At 41.3% G+C, this 25,787-nt stretch overlaps 1 protein-coding gene and 1 long non-coding RNA gene across 4 annotated transcripts in view; one reads left to right on the forward strand and one right to left on the reverse strand.

Annotated features, from left to right (window-relative positions):
* Nucleotides 1-11,986: 11,986 nt before the first annotated feature.
* Nucleotides 11,987-23,623, reverse strand: LOC128806158 (uncharacterized). Of its 2 annotated transcripts, none has more exons than XR_008436725.1 (3): nucleotides 23,494-23,623; nucleotides 13,023-13,104; nucleotides 11,987-12,931 (listed from the first exon to the last, which is right to left on the reverse strand). It is a non-coding gene; the product is annotated as an uncharacterized LOC128806158 (long non-coding RNA). The 2 variants fall into 2 exon arrangements; XR_008436726.1 differs by lacking the exon at nucleotides 23,494-23,623 and adding an exon at nucleotides 13,902-13,970.
* Nucleotides 23,624-24,530: 907 nt separating this feature from the next.
* Nucleotides 24,531-25,787, forward strand: part of LETM1 (leucine zipper and EF-hand containing transmembrane protein 1) — a 28,427-nt gene continuing 27,170 nt past the window's right edge. Inside the window, exon 1 of one of the 2 annotated variants that reach the window (XM_053975517.1) lies at nucleotides 24,531-24,675. In XM_053975517.1, coding sequence (XP_053831492.1) covers nucleotides 24,597-24,675 — 79 coding nt within the window. In that variant the 5' untranslated portion in view covers nucleotides 24,531-24,596. Of the gene's footprint in view, nucleotides 24,676-24,883; nucleotides 24,999-25,787 lie in introns of those variants that run through there. The other variant, XM_053975518.1, reaches the window with a different exon arrangement.

A 25,787-nucleotide genomic window follows, 5' to 3' on the forward strand; every position in this document is an offset into this window, starting at 1 on the left:
CGGGGCGAGGTGGGGCCAGGCCCGCTCGGGGGAGCCTGGCTCGCCACCCCCCCAGGTGGGTTCAGAGCCCGCCCACCCCGGTGGGAAACGCTTTTTTTAAAACATCTTTTTGTTGTTGTTATTGTTTATCTTCCCTGGGATACGGGGATGTGGTCGTGAGCCGTCCCCAGGTGCGCAAGAACGCGTTAAACCCACCCCTCCCCTCACGGAAGGGAATATACAGAGGTCGGTGAAAATCGTTTCGTTTTAAATATCTTTATATTATTATCTCTCCTCCTGGCCGGCAGAAAAGTGCTCTCCTCACCGCTGGCCTCAGCCACCGTACACGTGCGCTTTCTGAAAATCCTGATTTAAGCCAAATGTTTTGACTTTCCGTACAACTGCACACAATTTGGAGGCTGTCGAATGGTTGTAAGAGCCGAAGTGTGCCTGGCTGCGAATTATCTGGGCTGTCTCTTCTGGAAGTATGGCCTGGGTTACTTTTTTTTTTTAAGCTTGCATCAAAATAAGTACATGTGCTTGTAATTTGCCGATTGAAAACACAGCGCTTTTTTTTTGCCTTTTTTTTTTTTTTTTTACGGTCAAATCGTTAAACAGCCGTCATGTTACAATAGGAACAAATATTCTCATGAACCGTTGCACCAGATAATGTAAAGCAGGTAATGGTCAGGTTTTTCAAGCTTTCAATGGTTTAATAAAGGATTTATGGAGCACTGAGAAGCTGTGTTTGTGTACAAGGCGGAGAATAGAGTTCCTCGGTGCTATGGATACTGTATTAACCTGGTAGCTAACAACCCGTCGCAACTCCTGCCAAAGGTAAACAGATGATAATTGAGGGAGGGGAACACACCAGCATCATACTTCATGGATAATGGTGAAATTAGGCCATCTGTTGCAGAAAGGCTCAGACTGTTTATTTTTTTACGTGATCCTTAATTTACTTTCATATGTTAAAGTTTGTTGATGTTTTTAGGTGAGTGTTTAATGGTGGCTGCATGGCACTTAGCAGTTGAACAGTGCAAATTTAGTGCTAAGTACTTAGTAATGAAAATCTTAATCATTAGCTGATTAAAACTTTAGGCTGAAGGTTGCTGGAGGAGATCTGTCTGCAGTGATAAAGGTACCTTAACTTGTTTTACAGCCTTTCTGTGAAAAAGAAAATACACTATCTTTAAGGTGTTAGACAAACAAGATTTAGTTTCAGAACGTTAGTGGTTACAGCACTAAAGTGCCATTACATTTTAAAATAGGTAATTTGGATTAAGAGTCGTGAAAGTTTTATCCAGCTTCCTTTCTGAAGTTCACTTAAATGCAGTCACAGAGAAACTAAAGATCCTTTCTAATTAAAAATAGAGACATCAGTATCAATACAAATAAATAGAAGTGCAAGTATGTGAATCCTGTTGTTTAGATAAGAGAATATGCAGGCTTGCTTTTATTCATATTTGAACAGTAACACTAACATACTAAAAGTACAAAGCATGCCATGTATTCAGGGGGTGTTTTCTGTTCCACTTCCCCCAAAAACCCCCCAACTTCCATAAAAAACATTATTATCAATAATTTGCCTGATACAAACACTTTATCTATGTTCTCTTAGGAATAAACTTTGTGCAGGCCCAATGCTATAAATTTATCTTTATGTATGACTTAAAAAAGATAAACAGATTTTCATTTTGTACTTATCACTAATGCATAATACCCAACAGATAACACCGTTCCTATGTTTATTTTCTGTGCTAGTTCTTTAAGGTGTAAGTGGAAGGATTTTGTTATCATGGTCAAGGTGACAAATCTTCCTTAGTCCTTACAATTCCTGTAGATCACTGGCCTTGTCTGTGAGATCAAGATTTGCAACCATGTAATTACCTCCTGATAAAACCACCATGCAGATTTCCAGGAAAGCTTATGCTGGGAGTTAACACCTTTAACTGGAATACTACCAGTTTATATTGTAGATAGACACTGGTGCAAACTTATCCAATGTCTTGACCCTTTAAATAAAAATTGTGCTTGCAGGTTTTTTAATTTTCAAAACAGTTGGCCATTTACTTGAGCTCTGACTGTGGTAATAAAGATACCTCATTTTTCCACTGCAGTACAAAAAGAGGTTGGTCCTTTGCAAGAGGGTATCATTATATGACACTTCTGAAAACTGAGTTCAAAAAAGCTTTAACTTCTTAAGGTGTAAATGCATATGCAGTGCAGAATAAGCTTGTGCTGACAAATCACAGGCATGCTGCATTACACTTGAGCGATAGCTTTGAAGGAAACATCCTCTATTCAGTTTCTAGTAGCTACAATTTCCCAGTCTGAACCTCTTGGAGATTTTGTTTTTTCTTTATATTTCCTTGTGTTTTTAAATTAGCCAATATCTTTTAGCAGTTTTGGTTTCAATGGCCTATCCAAGAAATACCAAAGATGCATAACTAGAGCAAATAAAAGTATTCATTTATTAGTGACTCCTGTTTCATTTGGTGTCTAAAATTTTATTGTTTCTTACTTTCAACTTTTATTGATATATTGTGTTAAACAGTATCACAATTAATATCCCTCTTTCAAATCAAAGGCATTTAAATAGATGTAGTGGTAGCATGCTGTCATAGAATTATTTAAATATTTTGGAGATTATCAATTAGTTACTAGGCCAAAAGATAACTTGCAATTCAAGCACTTTTTCAAGGTCACTTATTCAGCAGTGACTGAATTCAGGGCCCCTGGCTTTAGGCACATGCTGGAATTCTGAAGGTGAAGGAAGTTTTGTTTTGTTGCTGCCACAGGGACAGTGAGTGCTGGACAAGCCAAGGCCTTGCGCTGCAGTTGCTGGAGCTCCACTGTGTTAGACAGAGGTCAGGAGCAGGCAGCGTGTGTGGCATTACTCAGTGCAGCAGTGCAGCGCTCCCTTCTTGGAGAGCTGGGTCAGTGCTGTTGACAAGAGGATGGGGCACATTTTGGGGTACTTGTTGCCATTAGACGTGATGGGGACCAGCAGTCCCTGTGCTGAAGCTTTGCCGTTCCCTTGGCAAAGGCAAATAGCAAAGACAGTGCAGTTTATGAGCACGTTTAATCTTGTAGATCTCCGTGGCAGGAGCCTTCTATGTTTCTCTCCTATATGGATGCTAAGGATTGATTGCTTTCTAAATTCCTTTCTTGTACCCATTTTTATTTTTGTTCTAGGATTTTATATAGCAATCTGTCTAATATGTATTTTCCTGCATGCAGATTTTCTTGGTGGCAATGTTAACTCAAAGTAGCGCTAAGGTGAAGTTACGAGTGTAGTCCATGTGTTAATCAGATATTCCCAAATTAGCAGAACAGCACAGCATGTTTGCAGTGTTTATTGTACTAAGGTGTTGAATAAGTACTGTAATAGGCCATTTAGAATCTACGGATGTAGTTTTTTCTTGTTTCACAGACTTTTCCATGTATTAGGGGTGAACACTTGAAGGCATTAACAGTTCAAACCACGAATACACTGGTAAAGTTAATGCTGCCCATTGTTCTGGTTTGATGTAGCACTGATGCAGAGATACCTGCTCAGTGTTATCCCTACTATCACCATGACACTTTTATGCTGGCAGCCCATCACCTTTGCACTGACTTTGGCCAGCAGTCCATGTTTTTGTTTGGATTAACAGAGAGTAATCATTGTTTTCAACCTGTCTGAACCTATCCTTAGCTATGTTAAGTATAGCTAGACATGGACACTGATCTTCAGCATCTGTATCATCACAACTGTTAAGAAAAATCTTTATCAGCAGGTATGTGTTTGTCTTTGACCATGCAGCATATTGCAGGCTGTTTAATATGGACAAGCTGCTGATCTAGAATTAAGAAACAATGAAATATGAAATTTAAAATCAGTGTTTCAAAATATTTTATATCAATTGTAGTATATTCATCGTGAAATGATAGTAGTAAATGTATTCTAGAGAACTTGGACATATATTTGCTAATTAATTTGAATGAAAATTCATTGAAAATGGTTACTTGAAAAATTTGATGTGTATTAGAATCACTTTTAAATTATCTTGAAAATGAGAAGGTACAGGCTTTTCAGACTTTGTGTAACCCCATATAAAAATTGAGTAATGGTATTTTTTAATAGAAAGTTGATTCCTTGAGAAAAAGAAAATAATCTACTTTGAGAATTTGAAAGAGAATCAGTCTCTGTTCAAATGAGGGACATCTTAAGTGCAGCTACAGTTTATGGCTTAAAACTGATCAGAGTAAAATATGATTACCTGATGAAAGAACAGTTAAATGTAAATCTTCATACTACGAGTTACACCAGCCTTTACCAGCTACATTTTCAGATAGGAGAAGAATGGAGTAAATGTCACTTTTTTTGCAAATACTTATTTGTGTTTGCATCATTTGTGTTGAGCAGAAGGAAGGGAAGTGTAATTGAGGAAGCAAAAGGAAGAGGAAAGTTGAACACGTGAGGGAGTGAGATACATCTTCAGGGCAAGACAGAGGCCACGAGAAAGGAAAATTGAGGAGCATGTCCCTGCTGTTTTCCAGTGTTGGGATGATAAAAACCAGCTGTATACCAGTTCTCAGCAGCTAACGTGCTTCAGCTTGGTATAAGTAACTTCAGTGAATCAATAAATTTATCTATAGAAGTTATATGTCTCTAATTATCTTCCCCATCAATATGACTTAATTTAAACATTGCTGACATTCAGAATAAAATAAATCTAATCTATGTAGAAACACACAGCTGGAGGATTCCAAACCTATTAACTCCGCTATCTACTGATAGCATAGTATTACTGTGTTTTTAAACATAAACTTAATCTCATTTAGAAGTATAAATTACAAAATACGTTTATAATCAGAATTAATGTTTAGCACAACGGAGCAAAAATATAGTCTTTTGCAATATGTTTGGCATGCATTTCTAGATCTTACAGATTTAAGCTTTAGCCTTAACAAGCCAAGTCTTAGCTTTTGAGGAGCTGTAATGTAGGTTTGAACGTTAAATTCTTCTGCATTTCAAATTGCTGACTTATGTTTAATCTTCATGTAATTATTGGTCAGCGATAATCACAATGTGGTAAGTTGTATAGCAATGGAAACCTTGAAGAGTAGGGTTTTTTTCATTTTGGCAGAGAAGTGATTATTGGTATTTCCACTCTCTGCTGGGGCCGAAGAATAAAGTTTGTTAAGGGTTGAACAGGCCAGATAGATAATGCTACTACTGTTTTCAGCAGATGCTAATGCAGTGTTTTATTTTGCTTATGTATTAATCTTTGCTGCCTTAGTACAGAGTGGTGAGGGTAACTATGTAGGTCCTAAAGGGTAATTTCATTATTTTTTAAGGCATACCATTATTCTGTTAACAGTAATTGCTCTTTTTTGAATGATTAATTTGATCACATGAACTGTTTCTAATTACGCCGGTGACTGGCAATTTCCTGTACTGAGAAACTGTAGTTGTGATCATATCCTATTTACTCTGAGTATATGCCTTGAGAAAAATGCTCACTGACAGGCATTTTCAGAAATTGCCACTAATTTCAAGGTCTGTTTGGAGACTTTATAGAGGATGCTTAGCAATTGTTTTACGTTGGTGTTGAGTATGTGGAAAAGTACTTGACAAATGAGGGCTGAAACAACTGGATACGAGGCCAGGATGAGCAGGTTTGCAAATGCAGGCCTATCTGCTAAATTATCACCTGTGCTGTCACTGCTGTGAAAACTGAAAGGAGTGGGATGTGTTTCTTGCACATTTTACAATGTTCTTACACTCGAGCTGGATGTGCTCACTGCTGTAAGCTCTGCTTGCTTGCTTCAGTCACTGTTAATGAGCCAGGCATGCAGCACTGAGAGGCTCCTGCTTGGTGAGGCAGCCCTGGCAGGGAGCAGGGGCTGCGGGGCTGCCTGCAGGAGTCACACTGCGCTCCAGTGACAGCAGCTCAGCCCTGCACACAGCACTGACCCCGCAGAGGCACTTCTGCCTCCAGTGCCAAATCTGCATCCAGTTTACAAATAGCAGGAAAACATCGGGCTGTCTCAGCTGCATTTACAGCAGCTGAATTAAACTGTGATTCAAATGAAGAATGTACCCAACAGAGAAGAAAGGTGCTGGGCTTGGCCGAGGTGTAGGACACTGCCTACACGAAGATTCACTCACTCTCTGTTGTCTCACGCTGAAGCTGGGCATGGTTGTAGTACCACTGTGCTAAGAATAGCATTATTCCCATGGACACAAACCACTGGGAGTTGAGCACTCCTTTTGCAATTGCTACAGCAACTGGGCATGTAGTGCTTGCTGAAGGGCTGATGTTACATGCATCTGCTGGGTCTGAGCTGGTTCTTCAAAGCTGTTTGCACTGGTTCCACAGGATGTGATAGGCACTTATATGGCATTCAGAATCAAGGGGTCTGTGATTCAAAGCCCCAACTTCTGTCTCACCCCAAAAGTACTCCCAGAAGAGGTAATTTTGCCTCTTAGTAAAAGTACACCACTGATAACATCACCAAGAGCTGCAGCACCAGGATCCTGAAACTGAGCATTCTCTCTGGTAATCTGACATTCAAGGCGTTCAAAGTGCTACCAAGTGCTTTGCCACAACATATCATCTTAAATGTATGTTCTACATGTGCTCCTTACTTCACCTACGCTTGTAAAACTGTTACATTTGACTTGTATTGGAATGACTCTGGCAAATAGCTCTACTTTTCAGTAAGTAGTCTGCAGCCCCAATCATATATGCTCTAATACATGTAATGCCCAGTGCCTGTGGGAACTCTGGTCTAGTGCAGGAACCAAGAGCTGCAAGCCTTTTTTTATGTGCCCCCTGATCTGCCTGTAACCTGTCCTCAAGGATTTTTAGAGGCAGGCAGCCCATAGGCCTGATATGGATATGTCCCTCATAGTAAAGTAAAGAACTTCATCAGATGTTCAGTGGCTCATTAGAGTGGGACCTGTTATCCCTGCCCAGGACACACAGGCTGCCTCTCCAGTGGCATATTGCCCTTCCTGATTACCTTTGCCACCTCTAAGGCTGGGACGTGTATCTGTTTGTGAATCAGCTCAGGCATTCCTGCAGTTCTCAGCCAGGTGTGCAAAGGAAACCCAGCTCCCTTCATGAGTGGATCATGAGTTCTGCTTTAGTGTTTTGAACCAGAGAGCTTCTGTTGGCCAGCTATGATCCATTGTCTGCCTTCATCTGCCTGGTGCCATGCTAATAAATTGTGAGGCGTGTGCTCAGAATTTACCACTTTGCTGACTCTAATAACAGTAAACAGAAATCTGAAGGATGCTTTAGAGATGCTTTTTGCAATGCAATATAAACACGGTGAGTGGGCCTCTTCAGAGGTCTGTGGATATGCCCACACTTGGATAGTTGCTGGGCCTAGCTGATTCAGGAAAGAACATAAAGAGGTCATTGATTCAATGGGAAACATTTACCCAAGAGTTGTGTTTGAACAGCTTAGGTCTCAGAATGGAATTCCAGTTTGATAATTGTCAATATTCATTAAAAATCTTACTATGGCATCTGAGAATTACTTTCTAGGTTCGTTTAAATAACCAGTTATCATATTTGTTAATTTTCTTTTCATGGCATTGTAGGCAAATTAATTATATGTTAAATCTTGGATAATTTTAGAGATTTAATTTATGACCCAACTATACTTGCCCTTTAAAAAGTCCAAAGGGCAGAGACTTACAAACCTTACATGTTCATATGGAACAAGCAGAGGAGACCTCAGCATGTGGGTGTCCTGTAAGCAATATTGACATATAAATGTTAAATTACCTTCTGAAGGTAAGAGCTGTGGTTTTTGCAAACCTTTTGAACACTCATGTGTATATGTTCCAGACAAGCTCTCTGCAGTTTGAAAGATGACCCCCTTTTGAACTATAAGTATCCCATCTCAGTATGATTCCTAGGGAGAAAAATCTTGTTGGAAGCACTTTGGATTTATGTAGGCCTGGTGGAGTTCACCGGTGGGTTTATTTGGCAGGTGGGCCTTATTAACCTGCCAGCAAGGGACTGTTTGACCTGCTTAGGTTTGTAGAGCTTGTAAATAAAGATTCTGTCAGGGAAGAGAGATTCTCTTGTGCTTCAGACTATTTATATCTCTTCTAACTGTGGCTGTTAAAGATTATAAAGAAACAGAAGGTCTGGGATGTGAGACAGAAAACCCTGAGGGACTTTTACGTGTTGTATTTGGATTGCTGTGTTAATATCCTAAAATAAACACAGCATGCTAGAAAATGGGGAATATTTTTATTGTAATTATTATTAACTCAAAGACATGAATTATTGGTTATTGAATGAAACATGGCTGAGCTTGGCTGTAGGGGACAATAAAATAACCTCTTAATTTAACACTAGCAGCTATTGGCAATCAATGGGAACCAGACATTTAATCAGCTTCATTTCCCTCTTTTTTGCTATCTTTCTTTTCTTTTTTGCATTGCTTTCAAGTTTAATAATCACTAGTATTTACATGTTTTACAGCTCAGGTTAGTAATGAATACAATAAGTTTACAGTAAATTGTAATTATAATAAAACTATGATAGATTCTCCATTAATAGAATAATTTTAATTGGACAGAAATATTATATTGAAAGGTGTGTTGTATTACAGATTGAAAAAATATCCCTTTAAGAAGTCTTTTTGTCTGTCTAGTGCAGGTCTGATTATAGGGTCCTTTCTAAATTTGCAATATGTAATTTTTAATAGGTGTATCTTATTCAGTGAAAGGACTGTGTTATTTTATTTATAATCCTTATAATGTAATAAAATGTTTTTCTTTTACTCAAAAACAACCAGTTTGGACTAGCTGAACAATCTTTTTAGGAAAGGTTTCCTTCTGTTTCAGCAGACCTACTCAGACACCCAAGTGCTACTGCAGATCAAATGACACCGAGTTCAATGTCTGCCAGAGTTGAGCTTTTGAGTCTGTATTCCTTGTTCATCCATTTGAAAGGCAATTTTGGAATAATTCTGCCTTCTGTTCTGAATGGACTCGACAAATGTTTTTTGACCTTAGTCAGGGTGGACTGATCTGGTACTTAGGCATTTTATTTTAAAATATTTTATATTAACAGTCACCGGTTTATAGACAATCTGTTGAATTTACAACTGCAAACATACTGTCTGCAAAAGTATTTCACTCTAGAGCTGCTGCAGTGGCCCAGGAGAGTTCACTAGTGAGGAAGGACAAGTAGGGTATTACTGCTGATGCACACTGGGTGGAGAATGGCTTCCAAATTTTTCTAGTCACCAAAACTTTACAAGTGGAAGACACTTGGGAAAAACATGAAGACAGGCCCTTTCTTCTTTTGTTCCACCTTCTTTCCAGTGGGCATCTACTTTGTGAGCTGGATGCCCTGGCTCCCAGCCCTGCTGTGATATGGGACTGGCAAATTGCTGTGCACCTGTTCCAGGGGGATTAGCCACTGGTGACAGCCCATACCCAGAATTTCCTCCACAGATGGTATTATCCTTCAACAAGTGAGTCAGAACCATTTGACTTGGAGCTTTTTATAGTTGTTGTTGAGGGTAATGATAATCATCCTAATAAAGTAGTTCTTAACCTCTCATACTGAAGAGTTTGCCATTGGTTGAAGAAGATACCATGCTGCCCTTCACTCCCATCCCTATCAGCTTTACCAGCACTGGCAAAACACTGTTAAGCTTTTACAATCATCTGTCATTACAGTGGGAAGTGAGTGTTGTCTGGGGGATGAGATACCAGGCTGAGGGCAGAATTGACTCCGCTAATTAATTCACCACTGGGAAATCTAAGACTATATTACTTCCTCTGCTATTTTGATTTTCCTAATGATAAATACATTCATTTGAGAATTCAATAAACAGCTCATGCTGAAAATAAAGTATGCCAGGATTGGTTTGCAGAACTGGGCTTTATGTTAAGTTTTCTAGTCCAAAGAATCAAATATTATCTGTATTGTATGTTGACATGCTAATTGATAACAGAAATAATATTCATGGTTTTTTTTTCTCCTCTTTTGTCTGCCACTTACAAGGCTTTATGTCATTCTAGTAGAACAGAATTAGTTTTTTATATAAATACCTTATTGTTTTACTTTGAAAATTGTCCCTATATACTTCAGGGAATAAATGTCCTAAATATTATTCCACCCAAGCCTCTCTTTTTTCTTTTTATTATTTTCTCTTCTTTTTTTATCTCCTCCTTTTCCCTTTTTTTTTTTTCCTCTCCTCCCTTTCTGCAAGTACATAAAAAGAATCAGGCACTTCCTGCTATCCCTAAGCACAAATTTAGTTCCTGGTATAGCAACTCTAACGTATTCAGGAAGGAAGGAATAATCTTTCTGAGGCTGTAGTGCTTTTACAGTGGCTGCAGTAGATGTAGCTCAGATTGTAGCTCCATAGTGGAGGAATTGTGTAATGTTTGATCTTTGGAAGTAATAAGGAACAGGCCCTTTCATAGGTGAGAATAATATGCATTGTGCAGTACAGTGAAGCAGACAAATGTTCCTGCATAGAGGAGACTACCATCTGGTAGAATAAAACCATTCATACTAGCCACAAAATTCACTGAATAACAATTTTTTTTTCCAAAATAAACCCCTCCATTTTCTGGCTAGGATAAAGTAAGACTGATTAGGTTCCACTTGTAAAAGGTGAATTTTATGAAAGAAGAGGATGTAAGTGCTCTAAAGGAGAAGGATTTACAGGAGAAGCATGATAAGATAAAGATTTGTCTAAAATAGGACTGGGAAATGGCTAAGTGGGAACTGTGAGCTGAGTGTGTGGGAGGAAAGGAGGCAAGCATTCATTTCACCAAACATTAAGAAGAGAAAAAAGGCATGGGTGGAGAGCAGATTTCTTTTTGTTAGTCTGCTTTAAATTGACCTGTTGATTTCAGTTCCTGCAGGGCATTAAGACTGTGTTCAGTGGGCTTTTAATTTATCGACCAGCCTGTTGTGAATAGTTTCTATCTGCTCTTTCTTCTAACTACTCTCTTTACCTCACCAGAAAAACCCAAATGACAACCAGCCTAATTCACCTTTCAATTTAAGAAGATTCTACTTGATTTAGATCCAGCTGCTTTGCTTTGAAGGTATCAGCTGTTAATTTTAAGCAGCACACTGAAGGGCTGCTCTAGCTTTCACCTGTGAGCAGTCGGGTCCAATGTACTCTCATACAAACCTTCTCCTGGCTCCCATGGCAGCAGATGTGAGGACAGAGTAGCACAGAGTGGGTTGCACTGTTGGTGTGGGAGGGAAACAGCTGCCTGGTAAAGCAGCTTTTTGTGGAGTATATCAAGTTCTGGCCCTGTTTTGCCATAAATTAGCTGCTTTAATAAACATTCCCTGCAGCCTTTAGTAAACAGACTGTTTCATACTTGAACTTACTAACATGCTCTTATCTTTGCTATAAAATGTATATAATCATGAGAGATTTCCGAGTGACAGAGTGGATTTGTGAAAACATCCGCATAATGTTTTTCCACTTGCTTTCAGCTCTGTTCATGGATTTGCTGGCTGAGACAATGTTTGGAGTAAAGTCACATGATCAATCTGCATTTTCTTGCAGATTTCCTGAGCTTTTGCACCATTCTTTTTCATGCCAGGTATTCTGTTATCTATAGATCCAGGCTCCTTCTTTTAAGGGTAATAAATCAAAATTATACAGTGTTTAGTATTTCAGTCAGAGAGATTATGTCAGAATTAGAACATTCCTGAGTGAAGGTCATATAAATCAATCCTTCAGTTATTCCATTTTCAGTTTCATTGTAATGAACAGTCCCCTGCTTGCAGTGAGAAAGCCTATGGTGCTGGAATACTGATAAGATGATACTGCATTGAGAGTACATTTTCAACTATTGGATGAAATCTGCAATGCGATATATGACATATATGCAAGAGTCTGAGTTGAAAAGCCTTGAAATTGTCAAATTATAGCATTCTAGGGATGAGACTGGTTTGCGAAATCATTGAATCCTCTGTATAGCAGAAAAAAATTTAATGTGCAAAGTAATAACAGAGGACTTGTAGTAGAAATGTAAAAGCAAAACACACCACTCTTTTATCATGATAAACAGGTTGATGGTATATTGTTGTGCATGCTTAACACGGGGGTGTGGTTTTTACCTGGGTAATAATGGACAATAACTAACATCACTTTTCCTACTTAAAATACTTGACAAGTGATGTTGCTTCTAATAACATAATGTAGCTATGTAGCCATTTTAATTGCTTGCAAAATTGTAATGCTGAGAAAGAACTTGGCATTGGGATCAGACTGATGGGATTTGCTGTATGCTGCCAATTACTCAGGTTATTGTCTAAATTCCTTGATCAAACATACACCCTATATGTACTTCCTAATGTATATATTGAACCTGTGCTCACAGGATAGTATAAAGCAAATACTACTCTTTGAACACACTCCTACTCACTTTACCCTGGGGAAATTGTTAAAACATGCATATGTCTATTTATTTACTATACACAGCCCTCCTGACATGCCAATATTCCAGGGCCTGTATGTTCCAGTCTATTTGCTCCCTTCCCTTTGACTAGCTCTGCACTCCCACCAGCTTCCCCCTGGGTTAGACATATTTGGTTACCACTCAGTCCTGATTTCCATGTGGCTTCCTCCAGTTCCTGTGCACCCCTGCCCTGTGCAGAAGTGCAGCTGGAGGCTGCAGGGAGGAGGAGGAGGAAGATGAGGAGGAGGAGCTCTCCAGGGTTCTGCTCAACCTGAGGTGCAAGGATCTGGGGAGATGTGGCCTTCAATCCAGCAGCTTGAGTCAGCTTGTAGAAACCCCCAACAGTATCACACTGGTAAAGGCTCTGCATTGCGAGGTTAAAAATGGAAAGGGAATTCTGACAACTCCTTATTTACCTGCATGCATTGTTGTGTTCTGAGTAGTGCCCTGAGTGTGGAGCTTGCAGTCCTCCTCCACTTGGTGTTTCTGAAGAGATGGAAACAATGGAGGTGGGAACGATGGTTGCGGAGGAGGATGTGACAGACATCTACGAGCAATGATGAAACTGTGAACTCACCAGAAGGGGGCCTGCAGCTGATGGATTCAATTTCTGAGGATCCATTCCGGATCATCCATCATGCTGGGAATTGCAGGTAGCCCTGAAGCAATGTGAAACATAGCTTTTAAACAAAAATTTTTACAGGAGTTTTTAATGAAGTGTCTTCAAGGTTATCTTTCTGCTTTTACTGGAAATCTAACAGCATCACCTTTTAATTGGCAGCTTTAGCAGGAACATTTGAAAGAGTTGGCCTCTCCATGCTACCTTGACCTGGACTTGGGCTACACAGGGAAAATATTTGCACAGTTTTTACCTTGCACTGAGCCTGATGTTCCTGATTGTAGGAACTGAGGGATTACAAGCTTAGGACAAAGCACAAGGACCACAAAGGCCAGTGATGATAACCATGTGAAAAACAGAGGAGCCAGCAGGAATAGGGAAGAGATAAAGGGGCACAATAAGAAGTGCACTGGGATGTTATGCAGCTCTTCAGGAAACAATCACAGATGTTAAGCAGCTCATTATGGAGGAACAAATCTCTCCATAATACAAGACTTGATCAAAACCAGCCTGAATGTGAGTGTGGCTACGTGAGCATGGGTTGTGTGTGCCTCTGCAGTGCAGAGGCTTGACGGCAGGTTTGCCACCAGCACACATGAGGTGGGACACAGCGATGCACAAGTAACCTTGGTGACAGAGGCAGGACTGAAACAGCGAATTCACAGCTCCCAGCTCTGTGCTCAGAGCCCCAGACTCTGTTCTGTGTGTGTTTATCAGCAGTGATGAAATACAAGTCACTGCTGCAGGCAGCAACGCTCTGTGCTCACCCTACTCCTCATACTCCTTCCTTAGGCACTCATTTCTGACTATGACCAGAGACTGGATAAAGGGACTCACAGGCCTTTGATTTAGCCCAGTGTAGTCATTCTAGTTTCCATGATGCCAGATGAAGCCTTCATCTAACCTAAATAAAGAACAGGATGTGGCACTGTTAGTTTCTTTGTTTACAGTGTCTTAATAAATTCTAGAACAAATGTACTCAATTTGGATGCAAAAGAACATTCTCTTACTGTCAGCTGTACAAGCTGGTCTTGAAAGCTGATAGTCACTGAATTCTTTTTGTCTTGTACATCAATGCAAAGAAAGCTGTGGAGACAAAACCTGTAAATTTCTTCTGCAGTACCTCTTCCCTGCCTCGGCACCGTCTGCAATTCCTACCTTCAGCAGGTTTATGAAATGTCTCAGCTGAATAAAATTATATTGTAACTGATATAGGAGAAGGATTGGAATTCATTTAATTTTTATTACAGTGAAATGAAATTAGTTATATTGACAACTCAGTTATGAAGGGAGCAAAAGCTGCAATATTTTTTATACCCATGTTAGTAAAATAACTTGATAATCCTGATATGCTGTATAGAAAAATAATTTTGTATGATGCTGTTTCACAAAATAATGTAAATATATGGATTGCATAGGTCTTTCTAGGCACAGAATTTGCTCACAATAAATAATCTGTGATCTTATTTTGCTTCAGTAAAATTCAAGTTTATCTTCATTTTATTCATTTGCTTTGTGATACCTAAGTTTGCCATAATAACGACTCTTGGGGTTCTAATTAGTGATTTTTCTGGAACACCGTTTACCACAGTGATTTGAGATAAAGGTCAGTGCCTCCAGGAACCTGGAAAATACTTGGATTGGAGCACAATATATTTCATGTTGGTTTATTTAGATAATTCAAAGTTTTAAACAGAAAGGTAACTTACAATGATTAATCTGATGCCTTCTATCACTGGAGGAATATATTATCAAAGCCTGTCCTAAAAATTTCTTTCAACCAGATCTTTCATTATTCATTTGGACAATATTAACTTGTTCATCTTTTTGTTTGAAATGTGCTTTACCACACACATACACACATAAGAAACCCCAGAGTAGTCAGAGAAAGGAGATACCTTTGAGAATCATCCCTAATATATATCCATTAATTTAAATGGCATAACAGCCATAGTATCCAGCCTATATGCTCTGCAAGAAGAGAAATACAGTTCCATACACAAAAGGCATGGTCTGGTTAAATCAATTTCTATAGCATCTTGTCTCCACATATTTCAGAGCACTATCCTTCTCAATTAATGTCAGCTCTGCTCTGGGAATACTCTTTGGTAGTTAACTGTTGCTGTTAGAGAGCTAACTTCAGATTGAACACAGCTGGCTCATGTATTTTGCTGTTAATAGTTTCGGTAATGGAACAACAAATGCAAGGGGAGCAAACAACTAAGCAGAATGCAGAAGATTTTCAACCCGAATAAATCAACTTAAAGGATAAGAAAACCCAAATGTAAATTTCCTTTGACTTTCTCCTGATAAAAAAAAAATAAAATTACAAATTTAAGGTAGGTCTTACAGTTTTCTTTTTCCCAGATTTCTAAGCCTTTGGCATATTGGGGGTTGCACACCCTGTGCCTCTGTGCAAACACCACTAATCTCTATAATATTTAATTTAAAATTCATTCTTTGGCTCTTCTTTACTTTCATTTCCACTTACATCAAAGTCAAACAGAAACCCCTCAAACAGCCCAACTCCTCACAGAGCACAAGAATGGAGAAAGAGCAGCTACAAAGTTCAGGGAGGGTATGAAGAAAACGCTTAATGCATGTGTGAGAAAGATCACAGATGAAAGAAGAAGAAAGTCAGCTGAAGGAAGGCAAGTGCAAGGCAGATTTTTAACACATCTCAGTCTTGCTGTGGCTTTTATGGTTAATTAATTACCCACTAGAGGGAGATCGACTGTAACTTGTTGCCAGGTGGATTATGGCAGAAGTTGGACTTCATAAAGTGCAAAGAGGAAACCCTGTGGTAAGAAAGCAAGAGAAGACAGAAGTTCCTTTCCTTGGTAGAGTTTCGTTCTGTGTAAGTTACCAAACCATCTGAGATCTTCCCTTTCTGACCTGGCTTTCATTATATTCCTACACAAAAAATCCCCACCTTTATTAACCTGTTTGTTCTGTTGCTGAGAGGAACACATGGAGTTTAAGGGTGGCAGAAACAGTGTAGTGCTGTAGTGCTTGTTAGGAGTACACTGCCATAGGCCCCCAGCACGGGCTGAGCCATGCATGACTCAGTCAAGTGCCTTCAGACCCCTTGACAGTGACCCTTTGGTCCACCTCAAACACCTCCTTGGTTCCAGGTTAGGACTTTCATCTCACAGCTTTTATTAGCTGCCCACAGGTAATCATTTATGGTCTCTTACTCTCACCTCTATTTGTGCAGAAGAGAGGAAGCTTTTAACATTCAAAGTAGGCTTAGGCATGTCCTTTCCTCAAGGGAAACCAAGAAAGGAAGTAGTAATGGATGCTTAGAATTGGAAACAGATTATAAGAAAAGTAGCTCCTACCCATTTGTGTCATTCCTATTTCTGAAAATCAATAGTTCAGGGATTCCCTAATTTCCAAAGAGGACACTGCAGCTAGACAAGCACGTGTCAGCGACTTCATTAAGCCTAGCTCCCTTGAGTGTATCTATTTTCTTGTTCAGCCTATTTATTTATATTTTGAGAACATCCTGTGGCAATGAGTTCATATGAAAATATATTTCCTTCTGTTCTTTTTTAAACCCTGCTCCCAGATAAACTGGTTTAATTAATATGGCATTATGAGCAGCAATAATAACCATTTTTTATTCACTTTCCTCCCACCTTCATTATTTTCCAGACCTCTGTATGTCCCCTTCCTGTTGCAGTACAGAATTCTAACCCCACTCTGGCTCCATTTATACTAGGATTTTTGAATAATATGAAGGCTTCTCAGAGTCAAGCTATTAGCAGTGAAAGTGGTCTTAACTCTAACCTTGCCTTTCTGCATAAAAACTGTTGGATACAGAAGAACATAATGCGAACTTGGAAAAGATGCATAATTATTTCCATACAGGAAATTTGCAGTTGATAGTCTGGTGTCACAGATAGAAATGACTAGTCTAACATGCCATGAACTAAGTAAGAGCCAAAACAATTATCTAATGCCTGTGAACCCTCAGGGTCAAATATAGTCTCTGCTACCATGTGCAATGCCAGAAAAGTTTGCTGACAAACACCAGCCATCAAAAACACTTCTTCCTCCCAAACTCCATGTCACAGTTTCCAAAGTGGCCTGTGGTTACATCCTGCTTACCTTCAAATTCCCTCAAAAATACTACAGGGGGTTCTGGGTACTACTGATTCAATAACCCTGGTTTAATAATTACTAAAAACATGGCATGACTTCATTTATCAGTGGCCTGATATGATCCTTAAACAAATCAGGTTAAGGTAAATGTAAAGCAATGAATTTGCAAAAATCCAAATATAAGCAACACATTTGTGTTGTTTATCCAAGCAATGCACAGAAAAGAAATAGGGTATACAGGACATTTGCAGACCTAGCAGAGCAGCTGGCTGTGCTCTATAAGAAAACTAGGCACAGGTGCTGGGATTGTGCCCAGGGCCCTAATTTCCAGCTGGCATGCTGAAAGAGGCTTCCCACTCAGGGAGAGTTAGATGTCTGTTCCTTGGGAGGAGAGGCCTCACAGAGGGGAGAAGGTTGTTCCCTTGGCACAACAGGGAAGCTCTGCTGGCTAAGTCAGCTTTTTGTTGATATCTGTTGGGCATATTTCCTTTTTCAGCTGTTGGATTAGTGATTAGAAAAGAAAATGATTGATATGTGTCATATAGGAATGAGCATGAGGCTCGCCGCCCTGACTGATGAGCAGGCTGGATGGCTCACTTTTACCTGCTGCACAGATTAGTCCCAATGAGCTCCTCTCGCTCTATCCAGCTGATGAACTGCTAGATATCTGCAGACCCCAGCTAAGACTTCAGTTTGTACACAAAACTCCCTCTTGAAATTGCTGCTTTGGGGGACTGCTTTGAAAGTGCCTGCTTTGGGGGACTTTACTTCCCCTGGATACTGATCAAATGCAATGGTAAAACTCTTTTATGTCAACTTTGTATTTTCTTACATACACGACTTGCTAGCCATGCTTTATACACACATGCAACCAGGATTAAAGCATATAACGTGTTACTGAGAAAATACCTAATTGCTTGAAGGTAACAGGATGTTTGGGGGTGAATGCCTCCCAAGTCTGTCTCTAGGGGATACTATAATAATAATAAAGTGAATAGAGGCCTAAGAGAGGCAGGAGAGAGGTTGCCGATTACATGGGAAAGCCCAGACAAAGCGTCTTCTGTTTCTGGTGCCTGAAATTCAGCCGCACAAGAAAAAGGCAGGATACTGGCAAAGCACCACTGGGATGTACTTGTGCTGATGGCTCTTTGTTGTTTTTCTATAGCTTTACATCACATTTTAACAGGTATTTCCCCTCAAGATTCTCATATAGCTACAAATCAAGTGTTGTCAACAGAGCTGCCAGTTCACTTGACTTGGAGGTTACCATTCTTTGTGTCTCACAAAAACAAAGATTAAAATGTTAATTTTTATCTCTGTCCAAGCCTTTTATGATGCTATCTGGCAAGAAACAGGATTTGATGTTACAAGTACATAACTGCACTGATCCTTTACCACTCTGTGCGAATGCCTCTAATAGTAAAGGGACATGGCATGCATATGCATGTGTAGAATTGGGGCCCAACAGCTTAGGTCCTGCTGAGGTCAAGGTGCAGAGATCCAGACAAACACTGATTTTGAAAATTTACAGTACAGAGGATGGTTGTAGAAAGGGAAAGTGCACTGACCATTCCAAAGGAACCAACTCCTTTTTTAAATCTCTTAATCTGCTTTTCATTATCTCTGTGGGGAGGCCTCTTGAGAAAAGCAGCTCTTTGACTTGAATAAAGGAGGGGCTGTGGGCTTGCGTGCTGGAATGGGGAGGTCATTGTATGGCAGTGCAGAAGATAGGAGTGTCAGTCAGGTCAAGGAGAACAGGATGAAAAAGTGTGAGATCTGTGTTACAGGCTTCGTCTGGATTATGAGAGGTAGAAGGTTTAAAGCTGAAAGGTAAATAAGAGAGAGTGAATTCAAAGGTTGGAAAGACACCGGTAGGGTTATTCAGGCTGAATGTAAGGGAAAATATGAGCCAGGACTGATAAGATCATCAGCAAAACCAGCAAGAAAGAGGTAATGACAGCAGAGGCCCGAGGGGGCTAAATTCTACACAGGAATTTTAAGCATCAGGCTTCAGCAAATGAACATATCCATCTTCAATATTTTTCATTTGCTCTTTTAACAGAAATGCTTAACTCTGCTCACCTCCTCTGAGGCAGAGAAAGCACGAATATGCCTGGGGAATAATGGGACAATGTTGCATTTTGCCTGCACCAAGTCATATACAGCTGTGTGCATGTGCTGGCTGTAACTTGCTCCCCTCCAAACCAGTACTTACCATAAAGAGCCTCAGCCTTGCAAAATTGCTAAAGAAAGTTACATTGCTGCCATTAAAATGGCCCTTGGAAGTAGCACATTTTTTTCCTTTTTAGAATACAAAGGTTAAAATTCTCCTAAAATGGTGTGCTAACCTTTTGCTGTTTCTTTAATGGACACAAACTGAAAGGTATCTGTTTTGCAGGGACCTGCTGTCTTTCCAGTACTCCTATAACACTGCTTGACTTCACCAACAATTTTGTGATATACAGGAAGTGCAAGAACAGGTCTACAAAATCTGGGATGGGGTGGAAGAGAGCCTCCCCAGTCACATGCATTTCCTGTCTTGCTTCTTGATGGGTTCATAAAAGCAGTGGTGGCAGATTTAGGGCTTTTATTGACTGTAACACAACATTTCATGTTTTCTTAAATACCTAACTCTGAGAGGCAGATAATGATATAAGATTGTTGGCTTTCTGCATTTCTGATTACAGACAGGAACTTGCAAACCCTACAGCCTAAAAAGTCCTGGAGACCAAGAATAACTCCAAATGCATAGTTTTAAAGCCTGTCATTCATAAAATCAAACTGATTCATTTGGAGGCACAACAGATTACTTAAATACAGCACTGATGATTTTGCAGCAAAATCTCAGTCTTTCTCGTATCAGCTGGAGCTAACAGGTGTGTTTGTAACACTAGAGACTCCTGTTTTCCCTCTCTCTGCAGTTCTCAAAGTCTAAATCAATTTGCTTTTTATAGCTACATTCACCTTTTTTTTTGGTTGTCCACATAGCCTGAACACTGCCTGCCCTCCCTCTGCTTGATCCTGCCTTGGCCAGAATCTTGCAGCTTTCTCCCCATGTGTTCCTCCAGTGCCCCAATCTCCCTTTGTGCAGCTTCTCCTGTTTCACATAAGCTCCATCTGCTGGGAAAAGGGAGAACCTCGGTGGTTTTCATGCTGAACTGCAAATGGTTTTCCCTCAATTTGGAAAGATTTTAAAAATTACCTGTTTCTGCTCCCCTAGCTGTGCTCTTGCCCACCTGCATACCAAATTTAACTAATGACAACCTAATATGTTATTTGTATGGCATTTTGTGCTGCTAATTTGGGTCAAGCCTATGCAATCTTTTAAAATATCACTTTTTGACTTGAATTTGAGCAGGTAGTTAATTATTCTTGGATGGGGAATGACTGTTTGCAGTATGTTATTGCCATCCAGGCACTCTCTGCATGGCTTTTCAGGGCAATGTTTGAATAGGCACCCAGGGCAGCCTGTTTCTGTGCTAATGTGTAGCCAGTGCTGCTTATTTTTGGCACATTTACAGACAGAAGTGAACTTGTGACCTGGACGTACATACAGCAAATCTGTAATCCAGCCACTACTTGAACTTTTACCTTTAGGTGTAACACTGACAGAGCAACAGGCTTCAGTGTCCCATGAATCTCTCCTAAAAATCCCTGATAATGAATGGAAGTATTTTTTTTAAAAAAACTACTAATAACCTGTTGGCTTTCTCCCTGGAGTAGGAACTTAATGCAACTTGCTACACAGTAATGTCTTTTTTTCCCCCCTTTCTTCACATTTACTCTGAACACTGGTGAATAAAGATGAGGTTAATCTCTTTTTGTTAAACCTATTCAAGCAGACAACCTGGGGGTTGCCATGGAAACCGATTCTACAGCCTAAAAGCATAATTCTACTGTTAGGGACTGGCTACGGACCTGTACTGATACGCAGCTTATTGAGTCACACTGTGTACACAAACACGATGTTGCAGCAGTGAAATGGCAAAGGTAACTCCCAGCTCATCAGATGTTAATTACACCCCCACCTCCTCCCACTTAGAGCCCAGAGCATCAAACACTGCACCCCCTCCCCCTCCACGTCCTGAATCCCACATCCCGGCCCTTCCTGCCAGCTCTGTTTGTCCTCAGGGCGTACTGGGGAACCGAGGCCGTGTCTGTGTCTCTGGCACCAATGTCACAGATTTGGTGCTGTCACACAGCCACTGTCACAAGCTACAGGGCACCTCAAGCTGGGAGTGGGGGGAGCTGCTATCAATCCTCAAAAACATCAACAGGATCTAGGAGAGCTTCCTGGGCCGTGTCTTCAGGGGAGGGGTGACAAACTTACTGTTCTCCTCCTTGTTCATATAAACATTTGCCCCCTAATTTCTAGATCGATTTCTAAACTTCCTCAGTAAGAATTATAGATTCATCTGCTCCTTTGTCATGTCTGTGCAAGCAGTGCAGAGCCCTAGGGTTGTTCTGTGCTTTTATAGGTCTTATGCACCATACCTCTTTCAGACAAGTGAAACAGTCCTGGCTTTGTGCTACCACTGGGCTCTACTCATGCAGCAATAAAATACATATTTCAGTATTCACACATCCTATAACAACCATCAAAAATTCCTTTTTTTTTGAAGGTTGTTTTGAATCGGTTTAGACAACTCCTACCTTGCTTTTGCTTCTATTTAATATCCAGGGGAAAAAATTATGTGTGAAATAGTAATCTTAGTTTTGTTCAAATATTACATTTATTTTAATGATTCTCAGATCCCTATTATATCCATCTAGAAAGAAGGCTTTGTATTTCTTCCTTTTAGTCTCTCTCATCCTATTCCTGCTGGAAAACAGATTTTTCAGCAAGATGGCTGACGACTTTTCCAAACAACATGGTTGCTTTAAGAACCAGGTCTAAAATGGCTATGTAGCAGTTGATTTTTTTTTTTTTTTTTTTCAAACCCCCAAAACCCTAGTAACTGTGTGGTATCGTGTTTTATTCTAGGGATAAGTGTTTTCTCTGTGAGTTCATGGGCTGTTGCTCTGGCTGGAGTATAAGATGTTTTTCTTTAAAACAAAACCTGACTCCTGTGGAAGGCCCATGTGCCACCTACAGTCACTCAGCATTTTACTGTAGCAGCAATTTGTACAAATACTTGAAAATTTTAAATTCTTAGTCTTTTCTTAAGCATTATTTCACAATGCTTGGTAAATGAACACAATCAATTAGTATTTTTAAACTGTATCTATTTGGGAAATTTTCACAGAGTGTAGAATCAATCCTTTTCATATACAGTAACTTCCAGGTATAAACAAATCTGGAACAAAAGACTGTACAAAAACATAACGAATTCAGCTCTGAAAAGACCCATGCATCTACATTGTCTGCCACCCTGAATACTAATGAATTTAATGAAACTATTGAAAGGCTGGTTACTTGTCTGCATAAATGTATTGAGACCTCTGTAATCATCTGTTTGCTGTCTGAAACCTCTTGTCAATAGTTTAATGACTTCAGAGCATATTATTCTTCTTGTATAGGCTTCATATAATGTTTCTACATAATTAAGCAGCTTTGTTAGAGGAACTGCCATTAGTTGCCCCATTTCATTTGGTTTTGTTATCAGCCAACCAGAAAGAAAAAAAGAATAACAAGAGAAAGATACAAACACAGTCTTAGTGAGAGATGTGTAGATTGGGAAGATGTTGTTTGTTTGGTTTTTTTATGCTATTAACATAAAGCACTATTGTGAAGTTGCATATTTTAAACATTTTTAACCATTTAAATGCAGTACATCTTTAAATACTTGTAAAACAAACACAGCTGGCTAAAAATCTTGCAGTGCATTTGGGAGCCTAACATTTTAAAAGCAGCTCTAATAAGTATATAAATAGTAATACCCATTAAATTGTTAATTATCACTAAATGTAAACAACACTAGCATTTCTATAGCCATAGTGAGAAAAGTGTTGTGATTTTTTTTTAATACTCAGACAAGTGCATATTCCATCTTCACGAATACTTTTGAATTAAAAATATAAGTAATATAAATTTCATGTAAAATTTTTTGTACTTTGGAGAAGCCCTGAACATTATCTTTAAATACATAAAAGAACTCCATAAAATTACCAACTAATTTCCTGCATTTGCCTAGTCATAAGCATGAGGAGATAAACTGCAAACTCACTTGCTTTTCATTGCTATGAGACACTGTTTTCAGTCACGTTTTGGGTTAAACCTGAACGCTTCTGCTCCCCTTTATATATAATGTTAAGCAACAAGTGTTTTCTTTGGGGTTGAGGCAGGTGTAGAGGTGACCAAGTGCCTGGTGTTGTGAGTTACCTGTGAGGCAGGAGAGGTCTGATCCCACAGCTCCCTTGTCCCCCTGGAGCCCTGGCCTTGGGGCAGCCATCTTGTTGGCAGGGCCGGCAGCCATCTTGTCCACAGACAGTCCCAGCAGTTTTCCCCCCATTTTTTCTGGAACAAGGAAGGCATTAACACCCAAACCTCACGTACGCAGTTTGTAAAATGTCACCGTTCTCAGATTAAATTATAATTTCTGCAGTTTGATTCTTGTTATTCACTGCATCTGTCAACAGAGTTAAAAATAAAATACCACATAATACTGCATTAACTGAGTACTGAAATATTTTTTAAGAGATCCTACTGCTGGCCAGGACTCGACTAGCATGTGAAGAATATCATGCTGCTTGTAGTCCAACTATTAACCAGCACTAATGTGGGACATCTAACAAACGACCGATTTATGTGCTATTTCCTATCAAAACCACCACAGCCCCACCAGAAAGCCATTTTTTCTGTCACATCCCGATATCCACAAGCAAACACGTGTGTGCAGCAGAACGCCTGCCGCCAACCTTGGCGTGCGGGAACCTGGCCGCACCCACCGCAGGATCACAGGGTCGTCAAGGCTGGAAGGGACCTCTGGGCATCATCCCATCCAACCTCTGCCAAAGAGGGAAGCACCGTGCGCTGCTGGAGCGCTGTACTTTGCGCCGGGGTTATGTGTGGCCACGGCGCGCTGGGCGGCTCCGTGAGGCACCGGCGCCCGCCCTTCACAGCGGGCACGGCCTGTGTGGCCTTCCCGGCGCGGCGGGGACCGTGGGCTGCAAGCGAGCCACGCTCGGAGAAAAAAACCCCAGCACAGGGACAGCCCCCAGTGACCATCGCAGCTCCTGCCTCTCCCCTCGGGCGGCCGTGGGGAAGAGCCGCAGCCGCGCCCACCCCTCGGTGACGCCATCCCCGCCGCCACCGCCGCTCTCACCGTGCGCTCCCGGACTACAGCTCCCGACGTGCCCGGCGCCGCGGGGCGGTGCCGGGCGAACGCGGCTCCCGGGCGCTGCTGGGCGTCTGGGGATCGCCGCGGCCCGGGCGGCGGGACTGGAGCGGGGCCGGAGCCGCCCGCCGGCCCACCGAGCGCCGCTATGGCGTCCATGCTGCTGCAGAGCTGCGGGCGGCGCGCCTGCCGCCTGCCCCGAGCGCTGCGCCGCCCGCCGCAGCCCGGTGAGGCTCCCCGCGGGCCGCCCGCCGGCTCCGGCCCGCCGGGCCTGGCCGGGAGGGCAACAGGGAGGGAGAGCGGCCGGTGGCGGCTGGGGGCTCCGGGCGCGGGCGGAGAGGCCGCTGCGGGAGGGAAAGGCCGCGGCCGAGCCCCCGCCGCTCTGTCTGCCGGGGCTGGCGCTGCTCCCGGCCCGGCCCACGCTCGGCGGCTGCTGCGGCCTCTTCGCATGTGCTTCCGCGGCAGCGTGGTTGGAGGGGATGATTTACCCTAAGGGCAGTGGGACACGCGTGTCTCCTGAATGCCGGCTGGTTGGGGAACGGAAGAACACGTGCGTTTTGTTAAACGCAGGAACGCGTTGCTACGTCTCGGTCCTGCCTGCCTTGCTCTCGGCGTGGCTTGGGTGTGAAGTGGGGTTTTCACTAGTCATGTGCTTATTCTCTTTATGAAAGCACAAGGGGATGTTTCTTAGTCTGTGTTAGGGACGAAACATGAATTTGCCTTTTTCCAAGTGGCTTTGAAAACTTGGGAAAATAAAAAGGAAGCGCATCGTGTGATAATGATTAATAATGAAGACAATTTGGCAGTTTAAATATCTCTGGTTGGTGAAGCTTTGTGGTATGAAACAACTGATAACTTGTGAGGTACACGAGGCCTGTGGCTGCTCTTTACATCCTGAGCTGGAATGGCAGCGGGTGAAGGAGGAATTGCCTGTCCCTGACACAGGGCCCTGAGCTGGAATGGCAGGGGATGAGGGAGGAATTGCCTGTCCCTGACACAGGGCCCTGAGCTGGAATGGCAGGGGGTGAGGGAGGAATTGCCTGTCACTGACACAGAACCTCGACTTGTCATGGGAGTGCTGTCACTGGGAGCAGGGCAGCTGCACGCTCACATCCAGGCAGACCTGATGAGCTGTAGGGATGCTTGTTCACTGCAAAGAACAGCTGTCCTCTTGGTTACCAACAGTCACTCAAGTGTAGTATCTTCCTCTAACTGATGGGTTTTGCGAACTACTGTTGCAGAGTCATTTATTTAGGTTAAGCCTAGACAGTGTCCTGAACAAAAACTGGGGTATCCTAACCACCCAATTTGTTTAAAATGGGGAAAAAGCACATCCATG

The sequence above is a fragment of the Vidua macroura genome, chromosome 4 (genome assembly GCF_024509145.1).
Source record: "Vidua macroura isolate BioBank_ID:100142 chromosome 4, ASM2450914v1, whole genome shotgun sequence".
Taxonomy (NCBI): domain Eukaryota; kingdom Metazoa; phylum Chordata; class Aves; order Passeriformes; family Viduidae; genus Vidua; species Vidua macroura.